Source organism: Prenolepis imparis, unplaced genomic scaffold, assembly GCF_030444845.1.
Source record: "Prenolepis imparis isolate NDT839.2.m4 unplaced genomic scaffold, iyPreImpa1.0 SCAF_3, whole genome shotgun sequence".
Lineage (NCBI taxonomy): Eukaryota > Metazoa > Arthropoda > Insecta > Hymenoptera > Formicidae > Prenolepis > Prenolepis imparis.
In genome coordinates, this window is record NW_028141161.1 from 17,059,471 (window position 1) to 17,086,316 (window position 26,846).

The 26,846-nt window shown below is 25.1% G+C and overlaps 1 protein-coding gene and 1 long non-coding RNA gene across 2 annotated transcripts in view; one reads left to right on the forward strand and one right to left on the reverse strand.

Moving 5' to 3' along the window:
• Nucleotides 1-26,846, forward strand: part of LOC145933870 (tachykinin-like peptides receptor 86C) — a 46,452-nt gene that overhangs the window by 8,592 nt on the left and 11,014 nt on the right. Inside the window, exons 2-4 of the mRNA XM_083033882.1 lie at nt 13,038-13,251; nt 23,633-23,767; nt 26,437-26,517. Of these exons, the coding sequence (XP_082890008.1) occupies nt 13,038-13,251; nt 23,633-23,767; nt 26,437-26,517 (430 nt within the window). The remainder of the gene's footprint in view (nt 1-13,037; nt 13,252-23,632; nt 23,768-26,436; nt 26,518-26,846) is intronic.
• The window catches only part of LOC145933871 (uncharacterized), a 46,176-nt gene continuing 23,721 nt past the window's right edge, over nt 4,392-26,846 (reverse strand). Inside the window, exon 5 of the long non-coding RNA XR_014424936.1 lies at nt 4,392-4,512. This is a non-coding gene — a long non-coding RNA (uncharacterized LOC145933871). The remainder of the gene's footprint in view (nt 4,513-26,846) is intronic.

The window sequence follows — 26,846 nt, forward strand, 5'->3', positions numbered from 1 at the left end:
AAATCATGTATTGAAGAAGAATCGTAAATTGGAAAAATATAATACTTTTCCGTTATTTTTCCAATAAAGAGAAAAATTATCAGTTAAACTTTTCTCGAGCCAAGTATTTCCCTCATAAAGTTTGTGAAGTTGATCGATGTTGATTAGTCGAACATTGGGTATTAGAACGACTTTTCTCGCCATGTGGTGAAAACAAATTTAAAGATTATGGTTTATCTGTTGTGTAGTCTTATATTTGTGACGCGCAGAACATCTGGGCATAAATACTTATAAGGATATTTGATGTCAAATGATCATTAAAAAATTCAATCACATGCAAATATGTTTTTTCTTTAAAAAAAAGTACAATATATTGCAACAATATTGACTTATCTTTTGTTTAAATATTTAAATAATTTTTTAATTAGTTTGATTGGTTATATTGATAAAGTACTTAAGTATCGTTACATAATGATTAAAATAAGAATACAAAGTAAATTCAAAGGGAATGTAAAAAAAATATTAATATTGATAAAAAATCAAAGAGTTCCTATATAATATCCTATACATCTTCTCTTTTGCTCGTAATTGTTCTTAACTTCGTATCAGATAACAAATTAGACTCAAAGTAGGACTTTATGATAACAAATTATGAAAAATTTAAAACTTCTCAACGTGATTACAACATATTATATACATATTATGATTCTAACATTATATATTATATAATTAACATAAGACATTTTAAATTCTACAATTTGATGTCTCAATTTGAATTCTCAAATTGCAATTTGCTGTAAAGCGTATTATCAAATTTATTGTAAAGCATACTATCAAATCTATGCATTATACATTATATAAAAAAAATAGGAAAATAAGCATTAGTAAGCATTAGGTTACGCGATGCATCAATATCACATTATTTTCCGTACATATACAAAAATAATATATTCTCAAAAAAGGAACAAAAAGAAACAATATTTATGAGCAAGAGTTTTGCCACTAAAAAAGCCGCGATGTTTTACGCATCATTTCGAGTGCTTCTTGATATCTCAGAGGGTTTTCGTGAAAAACTTTTGCTGTGTGTGGCCTTCGATTGCGGTCAAGAAAGTTTCTATCAGAAGTAAGAAAACTTCAGTGGATTAAATGCTTTGACATAGAATAGTATGGACGTAAAATTTTGTGGGAATCTGGCTTTATTACGAGTGATCGTATTTTCTTTAGAAAAGTTGATCCTAGATTCTGTCCATGTCGAAAGATAGGATTTGTAATGACAAGATGTGCTTTGTCGTGATAAGTAATGACCAGAAGAGTTACCATGGGAAAGAAGTTTTAGTACGCCTTTTTCCCTCGAAAAAAATGTTTTCTGCTACAAACATGCAAAATTGTTAATTTTACTTACGCCTTTCATTAAACTTATCACAGTACGATATTATGCTAATTTTATTTACGCTTTTCATTAAACTTATCACAGTACGATATTATGCTAAGGTTTGCTTGTTGTTTGAAATCGTAATTATTCAATATTAACAGTTAACAAGTTTGTTAATAAAATTATTTTATATATATATTTTTTTTGGTTTTTTCAATAACGTATTCATTTTAATTGTATTTTTTATTATTTCATTGATTTTATTTTTATTAAATTGGCTATTACTATTCAAAACAATTTTTCCCTCTATAATCAGAAAATTAAAATATAATTGAAAAATAATTAATTTATAAAACTCTATATAAATAATTATTTAATAGAAGAAATGAATAATTCAATATTATTAACAAAACATACCTAAAGCCTCTTTAGATAATTTATAATTTTTCAATAAAATTCAAGACAGAATTTTATTTATAAATTTTATGTGTTATGTAATGTAGAAAATATTTAAATACAAATAAATCAAAATATATATCAGGATAGATTAAACATAATGCATAAAATTATAAATATAATTCTGTCTTGAATTTTATCGTGAATTATAGATTTCTAAAAAAGAGACCTTTATAAATCTAACATAAATTGTGCTATATTAGAATTATACATATGATTTGATATGATATGACATTTAAACTTCTATAAATATTTTCTTAAAATATAATATAAATTTATTTTGGAAGCAACACGTAAGATAATTTCTTTTATATAAATTTGATATATTCTCAATTATACGTTATGAAATTTATAAGATATCCCAGGGAGGTTAGATTGAAATTCATTTCGATATTGATTTTCGCAACGAAACACTTGTGATTTATAAGCAAAGGCTCGTATTAAAGACACGAGGAAGTAAAATCGGATATTTTTTTACCGCATCAATTTTGAAAATAATATACTGTTAATAATTCTTCTAACTGTATGCATTTTATCTTTCTCGAGTAGTACGAATAGTTATATACGGATCTCTTCTTTGATAGAATTTCGTAGAGTTATATTACTTATAGAATTTCAAACAGATATGATATTACAGAGTGGTATTACATCATATTAACGAGATAATTGTGATCGAATAGTATGTTTCTACTTTGTCGACTAAACTAACAATTTATTTTAGAATATTTTGTTACAATCGAAGGTTTTTTTATGGTTTATTCAAAAAGCATATTAATAAACATGCAAATCGTTTATCTTATTATTTATAGATTTAAATTATGCGCACACGTTAATAATTATTCAGTTTTTTTAAATATATTATTATTGACAATTAATGCATGTTTTTAGAAGCTTATGCACATTTTTATAATTTATTCAATTATAACTGCAAATTTTAAAAAATATAAATTGTACTATTTTGATTGATATAAAAAGCAAAAATTAACTTTCAAAATTATTTTTAATTATTTTAAAATTTGTTTGCTACAGGAACAATATTTATATATATATTTGCATATATGTATATGTATAAATACTTTATATTCAAAATTGCATATTTGCATATTTATATAATTCAAAGATATTGTTTTTTGAAATAATTGCTGTAATAACTGCAATCTTTTCTGATTTAATTCATTGTCGTGGTCGAAGAAAGTGATTACATGGATGAGAGACATTGAGTTAATGAAATTTTATCCGTTGAATGACACGTTAAAGTTTTACTAAAAAGAAAACGACGGTGAACATTGTAACGATTGCGAATACTACTTCTAAAATTTTATTTAATTCGTCATATATAAGTTTGCAATTTAACATTACGACAATTTAAATTCTGCATAGGTACATAAATAATTTATTTAAGCATTTTGCAAGATTTTCTATACAAAACTTGCAACAATAATAAAATAAAGTTAACAAAATAAAATGTAATAATAAAATGAAAAAGTCATAAATAAACGTTTCCTTTCGCAAGAAATGCATATCTAATCTGTAATAAGTTTCATAAAAACTACATTTTTTTCTTGAACTTTATATCGATTTATAAGAATTTATGGCTTGTATATAGAATAATATTTTGTCAAAGTATGATCAAACAATGTTTTAGCATAGTAAGTACAAATTTATGCAGTGTTTTCACTTACAGTGCGTTTCCATTTACCTAATCAAGTTAAATGTTTGTCAGTTAATTTAGCAACACGCACGCTATGCGTCATAATCTAATTACTGCAATCAAATGTACATTCTTAATGCATTCAGTGAAATATCTAACAAATGAGAATTTAAAATAATGTAAAAAAATCTGTACATTTTTTCTTACATAAATCTGAATATAGATTTTTAAAAACATAAAAATGTAAATTATTTATTTATTAGTTATTTGATATAGTTTTACATTGCTCATCTACAAAAGCCAAGCAGGCAATGTAGAATTTTCCTGAATATTTATTAAAATTGCATTTAAATCTCTTAAAGTTCTTGTTGCGCATGTATGATGGATGTATATGTATATAACGGAATTTATGAAATATCCATTTCAATCGAATGTTAAAAAGCGTATCAAACTTTATATACACATATATATATACTCAGAAATATTTACGCTTATAAAACATGCTTAACATGCCTTTTTTTAGAAAGGAATGTTATAATACTTTCAACTCGATCAAAATAACAATTTCTCACTCACCGATACGATGCAATAGCGGAGTTGTAGTACACAGCACACATTGATCTGAAAACAAAATATTCAAATTATGTATATGCATGTGTGTGTACAGGATGTTTTTAAAGTCTAGAAACGGTCGAATATTTTAATGCAGTTTAGAAAAAAAAAGTTTTTAGGTATTTTACATACCTTATAGTTGCCCCGCTGTCGCCTGATGCCTCCCTGGGCCTCCTCCTCCTCTCTTGGTCGACCGGCATTGCTCCTTCGTAGCACTCGCGAAAACACGAATAATTACGATCGCCCGACACTTTATAAGGCACTCCCGACACGCGAAACTTTACACGGCACTCCCGACGCGACGCGTGAATCGCACGCGTATTTCGCGTACATTGCGTAATGAGAAATAACGATGCGAAAACTATAATCGCACGAATCAAAGTCCATTCGACACTCGAAAATCTCGCAGTCAAATTCGCGCGCAGCTTATCAGCAATGCTACCTGTAACAAATAATATAAAATATTACTATTTTAATTTTTATAACATATATTATTATTTTAAAATTAAATTAGCAAATTAACGCTTTAATCAGCTGATTTCTGTGAAAAAATATTAATCGAGTTTAAACAAATTTTATATTATTTTTTAAAAATATTATTCTTTTTAACATAAAATCGAAAAATGGTAAGCGCGTAGCGCGCGCTTGTGTTGTTCTAATATTGATATAAAAGTCAATAAATTTTGTTAAAAGCAATTTCTTATTAAATAATATATAAGATAGATTATATAATATAAACTTATATATTTATATTAATTTTATTTTGGAAAGTAATTGTGTAATTTTTATCTAATGCAAATTAAATGTTTCAGTTAGCAACACCCATGCTATGTGCGTCATAATCTAATTATTGCAATTAAGTGTACATACACGTTTAATGTATTCAGTAAAATGTCTAATTTTAATTGTTATTTAAATTTTCACTAGAAGGAATCAGACACGGATGATATTACGTTGGTTTAAAAAAAAATTAATTTCTTGTTGAAACTGATTAATTGTGCAGCGGGTTCATTTCTCGATTTAGCAACTTTGCTCCGATATTTTTCTCGTCTACACTTCTATAGGGGGGTTAGAAGGGTTTATTAAAATAAAAATCTTGAATTGAAATTTAATTTAATTATTTAGTATCGAATCAAGAAAAATTGGTATCCTGTGCATAACTAATCAATATTTCAACGAAAAATTAATTTTTCTTTAAACTGACGCACTATCATCCGCGTCCGGTTTTTTCTAGTCCGTTTAAAATTTAAATTTTTATTTCACATTGAGAGCTTTATTAAAATTTTTTATTGTTCAAGCATTACGTTTTTATATTTAAATTTTCTTAGTTTAGATTATTTATATAATTTATAATTAGAGTTTATATTTTGTTACAGTTTCTGAACACGTTAATGTTAGAGTTCATTCTTTATGGCTTCGTGTAATTCAATCTACATTTTGCTGTCGTAGGGGATTAACTAGATTATTATAACTAGACACTTCATTGTCTGCTACACACATACACACGCATACACGCGCGCACGCATATACAGACAGGCAGACAGTCAGACAATATAGATATTTTATTTCTTGATGTGTGTGCAAAAATTTTATTTTTATCAGAAAAAAATTCTATTTTAAAATATTTATTAATAAATATAATTTTTATGTTATTTATAACAAAATAGTAATAAAAACTGTTCTTCGTTTATTATCAAACAAATTTTATTATTATTGTTGTAAAATGTGATAGGTATTTCAATTAGTATTTTAATTAATATTTCAATTCGTTTCATTCTTTTAACGATAGATACGGATTATTTTCGTCAATTGCAATTTTATTAATAGATGAGATGCAGAACAGAAACTTGAGATGCGCTGCGCATTTCAAATTTATTCTATAATTTAATGTAGAAGTAAAATATATGTATATAACTGTTTCTGCCTACGAAATACATATCTGATGCATTCAACATTTAATTCTATAAAGACTGCCGTCGCGAGATCGAGGTTTTGTTCACAAATGTAGATTCGAGTTATCGGGTTACCACAAATTTGACTTTGCGCTCAATTTGTTACAAGTAGAACAATCATTGAAACAGAAAAGCTTTCGAATAGAATGTATAGAATGCAATTTCTCTAGAGAATTCTACGAGTCTTAACTTGCATCTCGAAACGAGTAAAAGATTATTCCACTTCTACTATCCTGTAGATAATTCTTTTACTTGCAACTTATAAACTTGCAGCTTTGATAAATGTAAATTATATTGAAACTAATATTTATGCATTATCGAACATAATTTTATACTTCTTTTTGTTTGAGTGCGAAATCAGAATTCAATAAAGCATGTTCGATCAATAAGTGGAGCGTGGAGCTTAGCATTCCACATGCAGAATATCCAAAATGTATTATACTCATGATAGCTATAACATTAAGCCTTGGGATATATGCATTGCATCCGTTAAGATTTATTTATAGTCCGTTAATCTATGTTTATGAAGGTTATAATTAGTTTCACCAATGTTGCTTAATTTCAACCATAGTTTAACTGTTTCTGTGTTTCTATTATAATCAGAACTTTAAAGAACAAAAACAAAATTGTTTTAAATAAAGTTATAATCAATGTTCGTAAGATCAATTATAAATCCAAGAAATTGAAATAAATGGAAGAATTATACAATTAATAATGTATGATTTTTGTACACGTATATATACTAAGATTATAACGTTAAAAATAATGTTTAAGAATAACCAGGATAAGTTAAAGATTAATACTGTTATAGATATTATTTTGAAAACAGTTGAAGTTATATCAAACTGCAATTCTTTGTTCTTTTTCATTTTTGTAAAGGATATTTTATTTATTTATTTTTATTTATTTATTCAAAAATGCAAAATAAAAATTTTGAGAAAATAAATAAAGCGGTGTTTGCCAAAACGTGATACTGCGAGAAAATCATGACCAGTTTCAGAAACATTCTGAAATAACTCGGAAAGGGTATGTGTGGGTTTTGAAATGTTTATGTTATTTTTTTCACCTTTTTTGAAACCAGAGAAATGTACTCCAAAAGTTTCGACGGATAGTGACATTTTTTATATGTGCTTTAAAAATTTTTTTTAAGTGCTACCTTAGCACTTGAATACAGGTATATATCTAGAATAAGATAAAAAAGTTTGATAAAAACTGCGAGAAAGATAGAAAATAAATGAAACAAATATATGTTTGTTTATAGATGCGTATGTATTGATATAATCAGTTGTTTTCATATTATTTTAAAATTTGTTCTGCTCAGTTTGTTGGTTCAATTAATAAATGTATACAAAGTTTAATCAAATTAAAACGTTTGCAAGAAATAGCTATTCAGAAAAAGTTAATCTCATTTCGAATATAAATATATAGCTGTATGTATTTTGTCTCGAACGAAAACACATTTATTGTAATATAATTTTAAGTAACAATATTTTATTTGTTTTATAAATTTTAATAGAATATATATTAATAAAATACTGATAAAATAAAATTATAAAACTTGCACTTTTTTCGGGCATGAAAAAATGATAAAGATACTATTATTATAACGGAAAATATAAGGGTAATAATTTGTTTGCGCATTGAAGTTATAACATAGATCAAAATAAATCGACGCATAGAGAGAAATTAAAAGATTTTTTTTTAATTTCTGATAACGTGTAATCATGTTATAATCATTATGTACTCTGTTCTCAAAGAGAATATAATGAGCTGATTGCAGTAGATTTCTATCTTGACAAGATATGTTTAGTGAGTGACATTAGAGATATCTATGATGAATAGCATATTCAAGTTAGTTAGTTATAGTTATACATACGTAATAGCTTACAGACTGCTGTATATCTATATACAGGTATGGTTGAATCGAATTACCATAATGTCGAAAATGAAATAAAAAAGAATGAAATAAAAAAAAATACATCAAATTAATCTATTAAAATTATAAATCAATAATTTTCTATACAAAATTACAAAAATATTTATAACTAATATAATATAATATAATTAAATAGAAAAAACTCTGTTAATATCTCGAAATATGCAACGGCATATGAAACGGTATTTTGTGCAGAAATTGCAACAGTTATCACATTGTGAAGATTAATCACAAAATTAATATATTAAATATTGTTTTATTTGATATTTTTTATATTTTGCATCAAAACATATTTAGGTAAGAACTTGATTTTGTTATAACTACATTATTATTTCGATTAAATTGAAATACTTCTAAAACTACATTATATACATCGAATGCTTAATATTTCGTAGTAAAATTCGTGAATTATATGGAAATGCTTAACTGACGTTTTTATATATACCTACGTTCAAAGCGGATAAGATGCTTAATTATGCTACTTATCGCATAACTATGCACTTAGAATATAAAAAAATTAAATGATTGAGTGCTTTGAACTGTACTATCTATTATTATGCTTTTAAAGTGGTGCGAAATGGCAAAAGTACCCAGAGAAAATTTTACAGTTCAAATTACTTGAAAAATGTATTCCATTTTACAATAGTTATAAAACTATAAATACATATAACAACATTGCGATATTTATTACTACAAAAATTGTAATTTATGCATTTGTTCTATTGTTTGTTAACGTTATGCATTTATTTGTACATCAAAAGAACGATTTCGCCCCGGTCTCTCCTATATATGCAATTTTTTCTCATTTTTTCAAATTTTACTTTTTCTAAAAAACAATGCAAAAATTATTCTTTTAATTATTTTTCCTGTACATACAAACAAAGATTATACAAGAAAAAGAAAAAATATAGATGAATACATACAGTACATATAATTATATATATATATATATATATATATATATATATATGTTTATATTTGATTATATATCTTTTTTCCTGAGTGCTTATACGCATCAATTTTGAATCAGTAATTTCGAAAAGACATGAACTGATTTTCATGTCAAATTGTTAAATTAAAGAATATAAAATAATAAAAAGAGAATATAATTTACAAAAAGTAGTTTATCACATTTCAGATTAAATTTTTTATAAAAATAAAAATAAAAAATAATTTTTATTAATTCTTAAAAAGTATGGTCTCTTGACCAATCTATTAATGCAATTATCGTTATATCCATATTATTGCAAGTTCCACAGTCGAGGTTTCTGCATGGATAATTTTCAATCTATTACGTTGCAAGCGATCAATTTTCATCATTTGTGAACAGGATAATCAGGATGTGTGTCATGCAAAGTTATCGTGAAATGAATGAACGTGGTCTTTTAGTGGTGAAGATCCTAAAGTTTCTAACAAGTTGGCGGATATTATACATAACTGCGACTTTATTAAATGCTGTATCAGTGATTGAGATTTCTATAAAATATATCATTTCACGTTAAATTTATTTTATATACGTATACATACATCCACACATATATTTACAATAAAGAGACACGCATAATTTAAAATTTATATTAATAAATACTATGAAAATAAAAATTAATAATAATATATCTTTACTTTTAGTATTTTCTTACGTTTTTATTTACAGAGAATTAATCAATAAATTAAATATTTAAATTAGATAATTAGATATTTTTTGTGCAAAAGTTTATATATGTATATTATATTTAATATTTTTTATCTTTAAATTAATAATATTATTTTTTAATATGTTAATATGTAAAATAAAAAATATATTTAAGATAATTGATAAAAATTTAATGTTTTTTTTATATTTTTCATTCGTTATGCACATTTTTAGCACGAATAATTTAATTTAATGAGGTTTATAAAAAGCTTATATATGGAGGAAGATTTTTAAAAACACATTGAATAAGACTGCAATTTGTATGTGTAATTAATATTTTTTTCTCATTAAAATATTTTATACAATAAATATCTGAAGAATATTTCACAATCTGACTACATTATAATGTAAAATAAGTTGACATCGACAATGTATATTTATTTGAACACACAAAATGTTTTATATTAAAGCAAAATTCACTTTTTATAAATTGTGTAAAAACAAATTCTACATTCTTGCAGCTCGTTTTGTTTTTAAAATATTGTACAAGATTGACTTTATAATTGAAAATAACTGCTTAAAAATAAAAGAAAACTTTACTACATTTGTGTAAACGTAATTGAATTTACAAGTGTATAACCTTCACATCAATTGCAAACAATGCAATTACTTGCACATTGAAATATATTGCGCATTAATCTTAAGTTTCTGTTCTTATTTGTGATTGTGCGGAGCATATTGCATTGAAACCAGTGATATAATTTACGTTTATGAAAGATGCATATCACAAGCTTTATGGCTTTTGCAAGATTCTAATGATCTATAAATCTTATATACATTTCGCAAACAGGAAAATACTTGATCTTCCACGAATTGTCATTTTGTTATTATTTTTATGCGCTTATATATAAAAGTTGAATATGTAATTGTTGCAAAACTAATAGACAATTCTATCTTATATCGTATTCTTCTTTATATCGATAATTGTATAGCAAAATATTTATACATTAGTTATTATACATTTGTTAAATGTACACTTCTCTCTCTCTCTCTCTCTCTCTCTCTCTCTCTCTCTCTCTCTCTCTCTCTCTCTCTCTCTCTCTCTCTCTCTATTTTTATTCTTATTATATATTTATAAATAAAAATTAAATATTATAATAAAATAATAAATTGAAAAGCACTTAATATTTTGCCTGGTTCTTATTAGCCCCTTTCAATACTTGAATTTTACATTTATTTATAATAAATTTACCAATATACTGCAAGAATCCTGAATAATTTACCGCACGTGTAATTATTAATAATAATCTCATATTATATATTTTAGCGTAAATTTAATATTTGACAATTTCTAAATATCTGTTTCGAAAAACGAAATTTCTCTAGTGCAGCGTAAAAAACTTTCAACGAGAGGTATATACATATGCGCTTGTTACATGCGATAGATATATTCTCAAGTATCACTGTCGAATTTATATACCTGGAATTCTATTTATATGCTTTTTAATAAAAAAGATGTTAAATCGTACATATCCATAAATGTCATAAATAAAATGTTTTTTTTCTTAATGTATGCGGATATTACTATATTACTTTATATTTATTACATTATATTTATATTACATCAGATTAATATTATATTATGTACATCATATTTACATTCTCAAAGATTATTGTATAGGATAAAAATATCTAAATTAAATTTTATTTATTACAATAATTAATAATTATTAAATAAACGCGACAAATAAATTTTATTAACGTATAATAGAAAGAAAGATTGCGCGATGAAAGATTATTCAAGTGTGATAAATGATATAGAAGTTATTATACGTATGACATGTCAGTTAGTTTATGCTCGCTGTTATCCATATCACAAATCAGCAAACACCGTAAATCAAGTTTATATATGACAGAGATAAATTGTATTTTGAATCTATAACTTGATGTGTAGATGTGATGAGAAGACTTCTTTCTAACATAATAAATGTCTGTTTACTATTTATCGGAGAGATCTACAGTTTTTATAACGTAAAGGTAGCAAAATACTTTATACAGAGAAAAATTGAATTATTAATAAAAAACAATTATTATGACGGAGACAAATTGTAATATTATTATATGTTTTTTTATTACGCAAACTACTCTTTCTTTTTAATTGTACTTTTTATTTTAAATTATAGCTATAATTAGAAATAATACAAACATTTGCAAGTTTATTATTTAAAATATAAATATTTGTTGTTTTGATTGTTTTTTATGTCTATATTTTATATGTTTATATGTCTATATTTTAAGTGTCAGATTTTATTAATAAAAAATAGTTTATTGTATTTATGTTTTAATCAGACAGAAGCAGTTAAACTAGTATTTTAAACCTTGTTTTCCAAATATAATTTAAATTAAGTTCAATCTTTAGATACAATAAATAATTCTTCTTTCTAAATGAAAAATAAAATCATATTTTTATAAAATAATTTAGAATATAATTAGAAGATTATTTTTTGCAGGAATCCATTTCTTATTTGAAAAACCTAATGTATTAAACATACAGAAACACATTACAAGATTGTAGTCCGACAAGAAAATGTTCTTATATATTTTAAATATGTATTCAGAAATATATTAAGAATGTATAATATATTATACACATATACAGACAAGAATAAATTGAAGCAATGTAAAGAATAATTTATCTTATGCAATTTTGACTAAAAACATTTCTCTATATAATTAACTCCAATTTATCTTTTTTTAATAAATAATATTTTTTATAAAAAGTTTTATATAAATATATATACTCATATTCTAAGCGAATCATGTAACGTAATATTACAAATTTAGCACATAATACATTGTCATGCATATAATAACATAAGCACATCATATTTTATGTAAATATTATGACAACGATATTTTGCACTCTCTCTACATTTTAATTTAAAGGAAATATTATTAACATCCGCTTATTGTAAAATTAAGATTGGAATGGTGTAAGCAGAATATCTTTCTATGAAATAAATTATATTTAGAAATAGAATTATATTAATTAAAAAGAACTATTCAGAATACTAAAATCATTAAATTAAACAAGAAAAAATTTTTTTTGTTAAATTGTCATCGTGGCATTCTAAGTTCTGCGAGCAAAATAATGAAGATATCAAGTACAGATATTATTTTTAAAGATATCCAAGCGAATAATTTTCTTGCGCCAACAGGTATTCAGAATTTTAATGTCAACTGAAGCACTTTAAAATGTAAAACGTGCACGGAAATGTATATGCAGCCATGCAAAAGTCTCTTCTGTGGAATATTTGTAATTTATAAAATAAAAATCAAAAAGTTAGAGATAAATAAGTATTAAAGCGTTTTCTCACATTCGAATATATTACGATAAAAATTTTCTCTATATCTTAGATTTATCCTCTTTTTACTTTTTCTTGCAGCTCATCGACGAATGCGTACTGTTACTAATTACTTTTTGGTGAATCTCTCCGTGGCGGATCTGATGATGTCATTGCTCAACTGCGCCTTCAACTTTATCTTTCTTCTCAACTCTAATTGGCCCTTCGGAGTAGTATATTGCACTATTAATAACTTCGTAGCACACGTGACTGTTGCTTCCAGTGTGTTTACTCTCGTCGTAATTTCATTTGACAGGTAAGTGTTTATCAGAAACATTTTCATACATATCATACATGTCATCTATGAGAATATTGATACAATTTAATATAGGAGACTCTAATTTGCAGAAACTATTCGTATAACTCCTTTATTTTCAAGGATAAATTTTATTTACTTTATTTAATTGTGAGATTTTGTTTGAAGTCATCCTTGTATTGAAAAAATAGTTATTTTAAAAATAATCGTAAAAGATTAATTATTATCAATTAATAATAATAAGTCATAAAAAAATAAGATTTAATTATATATTAGTAATAAAGATTGAAAATTTTATACAATTATGTTATATCTTTTCTCTCGGATAATGATATTGTTACGATTCTCCAATCTACGGTACGCAATTAATGGTTTATATATAAAAAAAATATGTGCACACACATATGTGTGTACTAATATATTTATTTTAATTAAATTATTTTCCTGATTTTTATAAAATTTATTGAAAACTTATTTTATCACATGTTACACCGGTGTGACTTAATTTTTCTTTCCTTTATCGAGTTTTTTTTATGTTGAGATAAAACAATCGTTTTTCCGTCAACACGGCTTTAAACTTAATCCTGAAATACGTCGACAAAATGGAGACATATCGAACACTTGCTTCCATAGATTGTTTTTAATGGTGGCATGCGGTAGAAAAGCTACTATTGCGTCGAAATCGCTGTTAGCCATGAGGAAATACTCAAATCGGGATATCACGATTTGATTTTGGTATCATTCGTATTCAATCGATATCCAATGCAGTCTCTAGCAGAGATAGTCAGATGTACCGGAGCGCACCATTTCACATATTTGTTCGGGAAGTGAATAAGGTGTTCTATAAATGTGCGATAGTATGTTTCCAATAAATCGATCTTCTTTCTTATATCGTTCTACTTTTATTAGTTTCCATTGTATGCATTTTTTTCCAAATGTATAACACGCGATTTATTTTATAGATATATCTTAAATACATCGTCACACATATATGCTTAATCTTATATGACGTAAATAAAACGGTATAATATAACAAAAATATTTTCTTAAATTTATGATATTTGTTACAATATATTTTTGTGTATTGCAAGTAGTAAAGTTATATAAAATATAAAATAATAATAAAATAAAAATATTATATATATGTAGTTATTTCAAAAATAACTTTTTATTTTAAACTTTTTTTTTAATTCTAGATATAAATAAAGTGCACAAATATGTTATTTGTCGAACGTGAGAAATTCAATAACACAAAAATATTTTATACGTATTTTACATCGCTTATATTCTATTTCTTCAATATCTAAATTATTTCTCATATAGTTATATTTTACAATATATTATATTTTTTTCTTTACTTTTTGTTATAGCGATCGCATAGCAAAAATATTTTATGTTCTTTATATATCAATAATCTTTAGCCAGAGTTTCATCAATATTCTTATCGTTTCGATTAACATACCACACTGGTTTCTCTATATTTCACTTTTTATGATATTGTTTTCGCATATCATAAGAAGAGTAAATCTTAAGATCTTTCAGAACGCGTTTGCGCGCAAAGTTATAAATTTTCTAAAGTTGCAAAGTTGTTAACCCAATTTATCAATTTATTTTTAAAAAACCTTAGTAGAACAATAACATTGATATTCGATCTAGTTACAATAATATTGATATCTGATTTGTTTTTCACGTCTCTTCTTCATTACATAATCCATTAATTTAATTAAATATAGTAAATATTTAATAAATAATTATTTATAATAATATAATAATATTTTTTATAATATGATATAATAATGTACTTTATAATATAATAATATTCTTTATAATACAATATTTTATTTTTTATATATTACAGTATTAATCTATTTCAATATTGAGACAAATATTTAAAAATCGAGAGAATTATCCATATTAAATTTAAAAACTATTATAAAACATATGTATAAATTGAATTTTTCCTAAACAATTTATGTTCATTTTGAGACAAATATTATGCATTCCAATTATACAATAAAATCAAATTGAATATATCTTATACATACAGATCACTAATTAAAAAAGCTTTATCCAATTAGTATAATTACAAATGCACATATGTGCAGAACATTCTCAATTACGAAACTTTTGAATATTGCTCATGTCTTGTATTTAGTTAAGCTACAAATGTACATTGAGTACACGATGTGTGTCTAGATAACAGTACTGCTAGCATTATTAATCAATGTATGTGGTATACTTTATGCAATGGATAGCGTTTACTCCCAGTTGAATTAATTAACATCTCAATAAAATTCTCATTAATAAAAATGCTCTACTAAATATCTATATCTTGGTGCAATAATAATAAATCCCCTTGTCGTAAAAATATGAGAAAACTTACAAATATGGAAGATAATTTCTCTTTATATTTTTCTTTTTATCTCTACTATTGAAAAACATGCTGCAGTGATTTTTAATTAGCGTAAAATATAAAATTAAATAATAATACTTTTTTTAGTATATATAATAAGTTATAATTTTATATATAACTAAGAAATTGATAAGATTTTCAATGTGAAATACAAATTTTAGTTTTAACGGACTATATAATAAGAATCAAATGCGGATGGTAGTGTATCAGTTTTACGAAAAATTAATTTTTCATTGAAACTAATTATAATTGTGTTCACATCAGAGCATAATTTTTTTTGGTGCGATATCAAGTAATTGAATAAATCTCAATTCGAGATTTTTTATTTTTTATAACCTTCCCTGATTCATCTAGAGAGGCGTAGGCGAGAAAAATATCGGGGCGAAGTTATTGTGAACTGGGAATCAAACTCGATTCTTTCGTTTGCCGGGCGACTTCTTATCATTGACAATGAGCTTTTCAGAGTCTACACACACCCCGACACTTCTCATATTTTGCCTACAAATATATAGAGTAATAACGTCATCTTTCTGGTATGAACTGAGAAATTAATAAAGCTCTCAATGTGAAATACAAATTTAAATTTTAATAGGCAAATTTCTAAAATTAGATGCGCGGATGATAGTATGTCAGTTTCAAAGAAAAATAATTTTAATAAACTCCTCTTTGATTCCCTTAAAGAAGCGTAGGCGAGAAAAATATCGGGGCAAAGTTGCTAAAGTTAAGTATTTTTAGAAAAATTAATTTTCCTTGACACACTATTATTCGCATCTTACTCTTACTAATCTGTTAAATTTATATATATATATATATATATATATATATATATATATATATACACACACTAGCGGATCCTGATGTCGATAATGGGGGGGGGGGAGGTTTGCAAAATTATTTTATTTAATATTTTTGGTTTCATGATTAGCTTTTATTTCAGGATCAACGACGTCGATAGCTCTTTAATGTTTGTTTTTCTTTTGTTTATTTTTTTTAAACAAATTCAGCAAAACTGTTTCTTTTAATTTGCAAGGGGAGGAGGTTTAACCCCCCCCCCCCCCCCAGGATCCGCCAGTGTATATATATATATATATATTATATAGATATAAAGAATTTCACCTAATTATTTTCATGCAACGAAATTATCTCATCATTTCGTCCTATGTCTGACTTAATCTATACTTAACTCCTTGAATGCGTAATGAGTATAATTTACAGTGTATCTTATACTTATATATATACACTAGCGGATCCTGACGTCGATAGCTCTTTAATGTTTGTTTTTCTTTTGTTTATTTTTTTTAAACAAATTCAGCAAAACTGTTTCTTTTAATTTGCAAGGGGGGGGGGTTTAACCCCCCCCCCCCCCCGCCAGTGTGTATATATATATATATAAAATGCATTATATATATTTTATGTTGTGGCAATATATGATATATATATATATATATATATATATATATATATATGTATATGAATAAGATTATAGTAAATTTTAATATTAGTATTTGTAAATTAAGAAAGCATTTTCCATAAATATTTTATTTATGAGTCTATTCTGTAAAAATGCTCTATAACGCTGTATCTCTGTAAACTATGTAGCACTGTAAAGCAAAAAAGAGAGAGCAAAGAATGAAAAAAAGAAAGAGCTAAAGAGCTACAGAGCTACAGAGCTTATAAAGCGACAATTTTCTTACAGAATATACTACTTAATATTATATAAAAATATATGCATTTATATATGCATTTATATACATATACACGTACATACATCACATATTATATATTTAAAAAATTGAAAATATATATATATATAAAAAGTATTTATAATAAATTAAGAAAGAACATTCATTAAAAAATTCGCATTTTGTATTATTATCTTGAATTCTGTATCATTATTATCTTGAATTTTATATACATATGTATAATTTATATGAAATATATTTGTTTATTTTTTGAGAAGCTTTATATAGTTATATATTATTCAATTAATCTTTTATAATTAATTGAAATTTGAACTTATAATATAAATGTATTTAGTTTCAATTTAAACAGAAAATTATTATAAATTGTAATAAAACTTTTGTTATTCAACAGAAAATGATTGCATATATATTGAATTTCAATGGTATCTGTAGTTGTTTAATTAATTAGATAATAGTAAGGCGTAATACGACGCGAAAAGAATTTTAAAGTTCCACAGTTAAATTATTTAATGATAAATTGCACGCAGTGGAATTTGAAACAGAAGTTGCACAGAACTTCAGGAATAGAAACGGGCAAGAGAATGGGTATAATGAACGTTAATTGATGTAAGAGGATCAAGATTGGCGTAAGATAATTGTTATTAGGCTGAACAGTAGCTAAGGTCATAATAAAAATGAGAGTATTAGGAAATGCCCAAACTACATTTGAATTAACTTAAATAAGAAATTATTGTGACTTTAACTTGAGCGTAAATTAATTCTTATATAATATATATAAATATATATATCTTATATATATAAATGTATCATATAGATAAATTTTAACATTAAAAAATATCACTTAAAGTACGGTACATTTACAGCCGATACTTAGAAAAATAGGATGATGGGTTAAATTATCTTCTTTTGGTATGCAGGCTAATTAATAGAACGAGTTTGTTTTATTAGCTTTAAAGTGCTTACATTTGGAACATAATGAACTTTAGTAAAGTGAACCTAATGTTAATTATCCAACTAAAGCCAGATGAGTTTGGAAATATTTTCCTTGCATAGTTTCTTAGTAAACAGATGAAATTAAAATAACTGTTTGAGGAAGTAAGAAAATTGTGAACCTTGTGCAGATCTATATATAGTATTATGTACATCAGAATGACGTAAAAGCGAATAAGTTCAAATCCATCATTATAATAACCAAGTTTATCTTGTTATCGTATTTCAGAAATGTTTGTTAACAAATTTCCAATCAACGATCAATCAATTAATAACAGTTTATTAAAAATTGAAGTGATTTAATGATCAATCAACGATCAATCAATTAATAACAGTTTATTAAAAATTGAAGTGATTTAATGATAAATCAATGCCAACAGTTAATAAATCCGTTTCCCCGGTAGAACCGTGAGATATCCAAACGTTATAATATATCACGTTTTACTGTATTTTAAGTTATGTTTTGTCCGCAAAAAATATTTTTGAGATAAGAATATATATGTAGCTAATTTTTGTAATATATTATGCAAAATTATATCATAATAAAATTTACCTTGTGATACACAAAATATTATACTTTTGTCCACAATACACATTGAATATTAGAGGATTTATCATTTTCAAAATGTTCTACGATATAATTAGGAAACGTAATTAGATAAAACTAAATTATTTTGAATATCTTAAAACATTAAACACGTTCCAATCAATTTCCGTGTTACTATGCCTTTCGCGTATTCTAAAGGGAAATCGAAGTTCGAAAGGGTTTGCATAGCTATGCTTCTCACGTGGTTTGTGTGTGTCGGGTCATCGATGTTACCGGAAATTAGATTGAATATCCATTTAAACATTTATAAAGTATCATTTGGTAACTTTTATAACTTTGTAATGTGTTATTTTTGCAGATCTATCGTTATATTTAATTAACTTATAAATAATTAAATATGAAATATGACAAAGTTATAACTATGGCTTTTAATGTAAGAAAAATTACATTAAATTTAATTACCGTGAGACACATAAGATGACAAACAGTAGAAAATTTATCTATATTGTTCCTTTAATTAGAAATTTTTCTTAATTCACAATATTTGACATTTTATTCTCTATTTTCTTGTGGCAGACGTAGCAACATTTCTTTTCGCGATGTGTGTGTGTGTGTGTGTGTGTGTGTGTGTGTGTGTGACTCGAAAATAATACTATTATAATATAACTCAATTATATAATTTAAAATAAAAATTATAGAAGTTAACCTTTTCAAATGTTTTATTATAAAATAATATTAATTTAAAATATTAGGATAGTTCAGCCAAACTAATTTGTACTGTTAATAAATATAAATATAGTACATTTGATAAAAAAAATTATTATTTTAAACAAAATGCAAATCGTAATACTGTAATATTACTATATAAAGTATAAAAGAATAATATATGTTATAATTGAATATTCTTAAAAAATTCTATAAAATCTGATATACTGTTACGCTAATATTATTGTGTTAAAGCTTATATATATAATATGTATATGTATATGTATAAGTAAGAACTTGTAAATAGCAGACATATACTGTATGTATAATCTGTCGACTTATTCTTTAAATAAATAAAGTTTAATTGATATTAAGCATATACAAATTAAATAACAAATAATTACATTAATAATTAACTGGCTGAGCGTTTGTAAAGTAAAAGTTTTCAATATTGATTAGATAGCATAACAGTTTAAAAAAAAACTGACTTGTTTTTGCATTTATATTTAGATTTCACATCAGTTCAGATTGCACGTGCTCACGTATATTAATATTTTGACCTATCGCGATAAATAACTTAATACGTTCTCATAGACAATACGTCGGTGTAGTTATTTGCAAAACTTGTTTCAAAATGATAATTCTTACCGCGCGTAGAATGCTAGCTTTTCGCGACACGAAATATCGCTATAGTTTCGACGACGCTTCTGAAATAACTCGCGATTGTAGTTCTCTATGCATATATATATCTGAAAAATTCGCGCGGAAAACAATGCAGCCATTTTGTCTACGTTGCTTATTGTTTCAGCAATGACGGAGTAACGGCTGCATTTCTATGCGATTAAAAGATAAAAGTGGAAATGCATTTTTAAATAATATGAATATATATAAAAATAAAATGAGAGACTCTAATTAATAATATGAATGCAAAAAGGAAATTTGCTAATAAGAGCCAAGCGCAGAAAACAGAATGCGAATAAATTAGTTTTAAAAAATTCCTTCAATTATCCAGAAACGTTTCGTTCCCTTTTTGGACCATCTTCACTGAGTAATAGATTAAAAATTATGCTTCGACCTCCAAGCAATCTCAACGACTCCGACAGAAAGTAAGCATTATAAGTCCCCTATCAATTTCACAGCCACTATAAGAACAAAATTTCATAGTATTTAGATGACATTGTAAAAATGCCATCATGCATATAATGCAAAAAAGTAAAAAGAGATAAGGGGACGTAAAGAAATAAAAAGTACAATCGTCAAAAATATCTTAATGATCGTTGAATAATTGTTCAATCATGAACCGTTTATCTGTATAATTAAAGAAATTTTTTGAAGATAATTTATTCGCGCCCTATTTTCTACACTTGGCTCTTATTAGCCAGTTTTCTTCTTGTCTTTATATAAAACTGTATTTATTTTCTCTTAATTAAAATGTTATTTAATCAGACTATATTAATTATCGCAGTATTAATTTATAATATTATATATATTATATAATATATTATATATATTATATATATTAAATTTTTAATTAAATTTTTATTAAATTTATATTAAACTCTGTATTAAATTAATTAATATATAAGATTTTTTTATTTATGTTATTGTCTTATAAATTAAACTAAACCAAAATTTTGTTGAAAAGCAGTTTTAATAATATTATTTATATTTTAATTATATTTTAATAATAATATTATTTATAAATTGCAGTATACATATATAATTTTATTTATTACATATAATAAATCTTAGGATATTATTTATACTAATTAACAAAAAAATTGGTTTGGCTTTATATCTACTATATTTATTTTATTGTCAACTATACACAATATTAATACTTGTCACAGACTAATAATAATAAAATGTTATATAGCGTGAAATGTGAGATCTTATCGAATGGTATGCAAACTGTTGACACATTTCAAAAGATGAGAAGTTCTAATTATTTGCACACGTATATAAAATGATTGATAGGCGAAATGTGTAAGCTATTCGACACGCACATGTAATAATGGGCATGAGAAATTCTGTTTTTGAAAATGCACACATTTGATAATATTCTTTACTTACTATAAATTTTTGTAAAATCTTTATAAACTTATTTTTTTGTGTTTTTATTGATATAAAAACATACATCATCAATATTGTCTAGATCATATTTATGCGAGGAATTCTATTGTAGATTCGTAAATTCTACTTTTTTCGATCTCGAAGAGAAGAACGTAAAGCGCAAAAGTAATTGTGAAATTTAGTTTCTCTCTAGAAACTCGCTGTATGCTTTATTGCATGGCGAATGAACAGAATTCGTATTTCAAACGTAAAATGTTTATTGTCCCGCTGAAACTAAATCGACACAAAAACTGAATGAAACTACCATGAAACATGTAATTAAATACACGAATTTCTGTCACGAATGATTCATCGAGATATTTTCTTCTGTTTTTTTCTCATTTTAGTATTTAATTAATCAATGAAACATTATAATTACAATAGATTAGATAAATCCGTATCCAATAACATTATCAACATGACTCTCGAATAGCAACAAAATTTAATTAAAAAAACATATAAAGTAAATTTTTTCAATTCAATTTGCTGTTGTTTATTTTTTTGTCAGATGTTAAATAAAGAAATAATTTCTTTTATACTTAAAAGAAAAGTCAAAATTTTGATTAAAATCTAATTAATATATGAGATGATGACTTTATCTATAAGTATGTTTTAAAAGTTAATTAACCACTACATCCTGTTTGATTAAACTTGATAAACTGTTGTTTACTTAATTTGTAATAACAACAGTTGTTGCACGCAATAAGAATAATTTACTAAGTTTAATTAAATAAGATATAGTGATTGATTAACCTGTAATACAGGGCGAATTGTAAGAGCTAATGTCGACGCAAGGGACTTGCTTGTAATCTAATAAATATTTGCGGAAAACATACACGATAATTTATATCTTTAGGCACTTTAGGCTATGTATTGCGTTAATTTGCGATGACAGCTCCAATTAGCTTTAATATTGTATTATTTTGTTCGTACCTTTGATTGTAACAATTTAATCTTTTATGTTAGATACTAAACAATTATAAATAATGTATTTTAATTTGCTATATAAATATGTTTATAAAATGTAAATTTTATAATTAAATATTATGCATATATATATATATATAAAATTTATTAAGAATTATTTATTATATGCATTATAATAGAATATTTGTTGGTTTATTACATTTATAAGCTATTACAGTTAGGAGCTACAAATTGCCCAGTATTGATTATAAAATACATATTGGCTTATTATGCAATCTATTATTACAGTCCTATGTACATACATGATAATATACAGCAATAAGTTCGAATAGAGTTACTCTTTATGCTGCACACACAATGTTATGTTTAATATGCGAGGAATATTTTCAATCTAAATTACTATTATCATTTGCAGCAATTTACACAACAATTTACACCTTTACTGCATGCAATTTTAGTATAAAATCGCGTCAATTCGCACAATTGCTTTTCGTATCGAATTGGATTTCATGTGAAACAGCTGTTATGCAAAATATATATGTATAAAGCTATTACATATATACATATAAATTGTATGCATAAGAAACTTGAAAAAATATATATATGCAAAATCTATAACAAAATTTTTTATAGTTTGTGAATAGCCATTAAAAGAAACAATATTAAAACAATGACAAAAAGATGTAAAATTGTACTTGTAAAATAGCAAAGAAAGTTATATAATTAGTATTTAAAAATACCTTTTCTATAATTATAAGGTCTTTTAAAAAAATAATATAATCTAAATTTTTTCTTTCATAATATTTGACTGTAATAAACAGCAATGTCTATATATATGTATAAGTACTTATGCAACAAAACTCTAAAATAAAAAAGTCTTGTGAAGCGAGAGGTGATGACAATGAATTAATCGCCATAAATCTGAGTAATTCGCTGAAATCTGGAGGAGAATATTAAGTAGCGATGTCATACCGTTTGTTGCAGATACATGGCCATTATGCATCCTCTTAAACATCATATGTCTCGCAAGAGAACAGTGATTACTTTAATTTTAATCTGGAGCATTTCATCTGCACTAGCGATCCCGTGCCTTTTATATTCCACAACATCATCGCGCAGGTAAGTATAATTATATGCAAACTTTTATATTTATAATCAGAATAACATCAGTATCCAGTTGTAATATATTTTTTATTATCTCTCTTTTTTATAATAATATAAATTTTTATTTTTCCAAAGAATTGAGAATGTAAATGTGATAAAAGTGCCATAGAATATAAGAAGTATCATATTTCAATGGTAACTGACGTATTTGAATAATGGTATCGAATTCTGTTATTGAGTGTTTTGCACTTTACATGTTATTTCTCTTATAGTATAACAGATCAATAGAATATATTTCTTGAAGTACGTATACACACACACACACACACACACACACACACACACACACACACACACACCCCCACACACACATCAAGAAGTTAAAAGTAAAATGTTACTTTACATACCTTCTCTATCTTTTTTTTTTTAAATTGCCCTGTGTAAGTGATTTGGCATACTCTATGGCATGCAATGTATTCTTGTAGACGTGACTGGAATTTCACATTTGCAACGTGATACATTCACTATCTGAACGTGCTTGAAACGGAAATGCGTTCTTCAAGGAATCTATTCTATTGATATGATACTGTTATTTTATATATATGTATATATATATTGTACACCTTTTTTATTTCTTATTTTTTATTTTGTTAATTCAAGTAAATATATTTATAAATATATATATCTAAAATTATATATAGTTAAATAATTTTTTCGATATTAAATTTTGATTCATAAATTTGTTATAAGCAAAAAATACAAGCTTTCTAGAACACTATAAGAAAGTAATAAATAACTATAAAATTATTTTATTACGTTGTTTCTTTTATCTCTATAATCTTACTCTGCATAAAAGCACGTCACATATAAAACTTCTTATTTTATTTCCGTAATATACATTCTTTAAAAATAAATATAAATATAAATAAAAATAAATATGTTCTGTAGAAAAAGAACTTATAATCTGACTTTAGATATTACTTGTGATTTAATTATATACAATTTCAAAGTTATATTTGATAAAGAAATATTCGAAAGAGAATGTGCTTCATTAAAAATATCTTTTGCTTTATATCACATAAAAACAAGACTCTTAAATATGTATTATACAAACGGTTTTGATTTTATACAGTCCCTTTCTTCATTTTGCAACTCAATTATAGTGCCTTAGTTCGTGACTTGTACGTATTTTGCCGTATAATGTTATCTGCATCGATATTTATAAATATTTTTAGGCTTGCAAAAGTTGGATCTTTACAAGTCATTTCATTTTATTATTTCATTTTATTATATATATATTCATTTTATTTATTTACAAGTCATTTAACTTTATGTATTGTGCATTATTTTGTATATTTGTATTACCAGGTATTTAAGATAGATTATTATCAGTAAGCTATTAAGTATATAAAGATATAATAAAATAGAAAAATAAAAGCATGTTTTATATTTTATATAAATAATTGGACAAAATAAGTTAATAAATCAGGTTTTACAAATAAAGATAACATTAAAAGTATACAAATTTAAAATTAAAAAATTAAAGTTTTTAACAATAATATAAAATTATTAAATATTTTAATATTTTTTTATTTTAATGTTAAATACTGCAAAATAATTCCCAGACTATGTATTGGTTCAATGTATAACCAAGGCAATACATTGAATCTCATTCTAAGTAAATAAAAAAGCTAATTATTTCTTTCTTTGAATTTTTCTCCTTGCTTATGATTTTTTTCTATATTTGTAATTTATACAAATTACTTTAGACACAACGCATTATTTATAATAGAAAAACAAAAAAGGTTGTGTGTGTAGAGTTTCTAAAGTATAAGAAATTTCAGAAAAAGTTATCCAAAATTCTATTTCTTCATAAGAATATAATTTTTAAATAGAAAAAATGTGTAACCAAAATAAACTGATTCTAAGAATCTTCTTATCCTAAGTATATTATATTTTTTTTATTGTAAATTCTAAAGCTGATCCTATCCTTTAAAGCTGACCGCATGCTTTTAAAGCACAATTTTTTAAAGCACCGTTCGCACTCTTTTAGCGTTGGCTATATTTTTCTTCTATAGTCAATAGTTTTTTTCATGAATTTTAAAGAGTTAATAACAGTTTTTTATAATAGAAAATAAATTATGCATGCACATTATACTGCAAACTACGCTAAATATCAATTAAGATATCTGAATTATCGTATGTATTTAGCATAAAAACAGCGATATTTTAAAATCGTGTTTCATGGAAATTAAATAATATGTGCACGCAAGCAAACTTGATATCTTTATTATTATTAAATTTCATTGAACCTTTTGTAGCAAATAAAATTTCTATTCGCGAATGTTCCTTAGCAATTTCAAAATCTACTTTATATAGCCGCATTTAATGTTCCATTCGAATAGCTTTCATATTCGCACTATGTCTTTTCTTATACCTATTTCGCTAAATTTTTCTGTTTTTCAATTTTGATATCACTATACTATAAAGAGACATAAAAAACGTTCAACTTTTATTGAGTAATATTTGAAAATGTAAAAAGAATATGCATTTTAATAATGAATTAGAATAGTTTAACGTTTTCTCTAACGAGTTTTCTCTATCTCTCCGGATAATACTTATTACGTTAACCGCTATTTATTTCAATTTGCTTAAAGAGACTAATGTATAGTCAATCATTGCAGATATTCCCATGGAACAACCAGGATTTCATGTTATCTTTTATGGCCTGACGGAGGTTATTTACATAGTAAGACAGAATATTGGTAAGTAGTAAGTTCCATTCTATTGATTTTTTTATGCCAAACCTACAGATCTCATTGTCAGTGTAATGAACTTTAGACATATGTATGTCTGTGTGTATGTGAGAGTAATTGAGACTATTAGTTCTTTGATAGAAAAGGCGCGCACGTAAAATCGCGTGCAGAAAGAAATTCCTGTAAACTGTGTCCGCAGCAACGATCCATTACAAATGCAAAAGAGATTGAATTAATGATTACCTTGAGAAGGTAGATGGGAGATTAGTGTACGTCTGCTATCAACATATCACTGGGGAATGATAAAACTAGTTCGACCTAATTCGAGCCCTTGCATT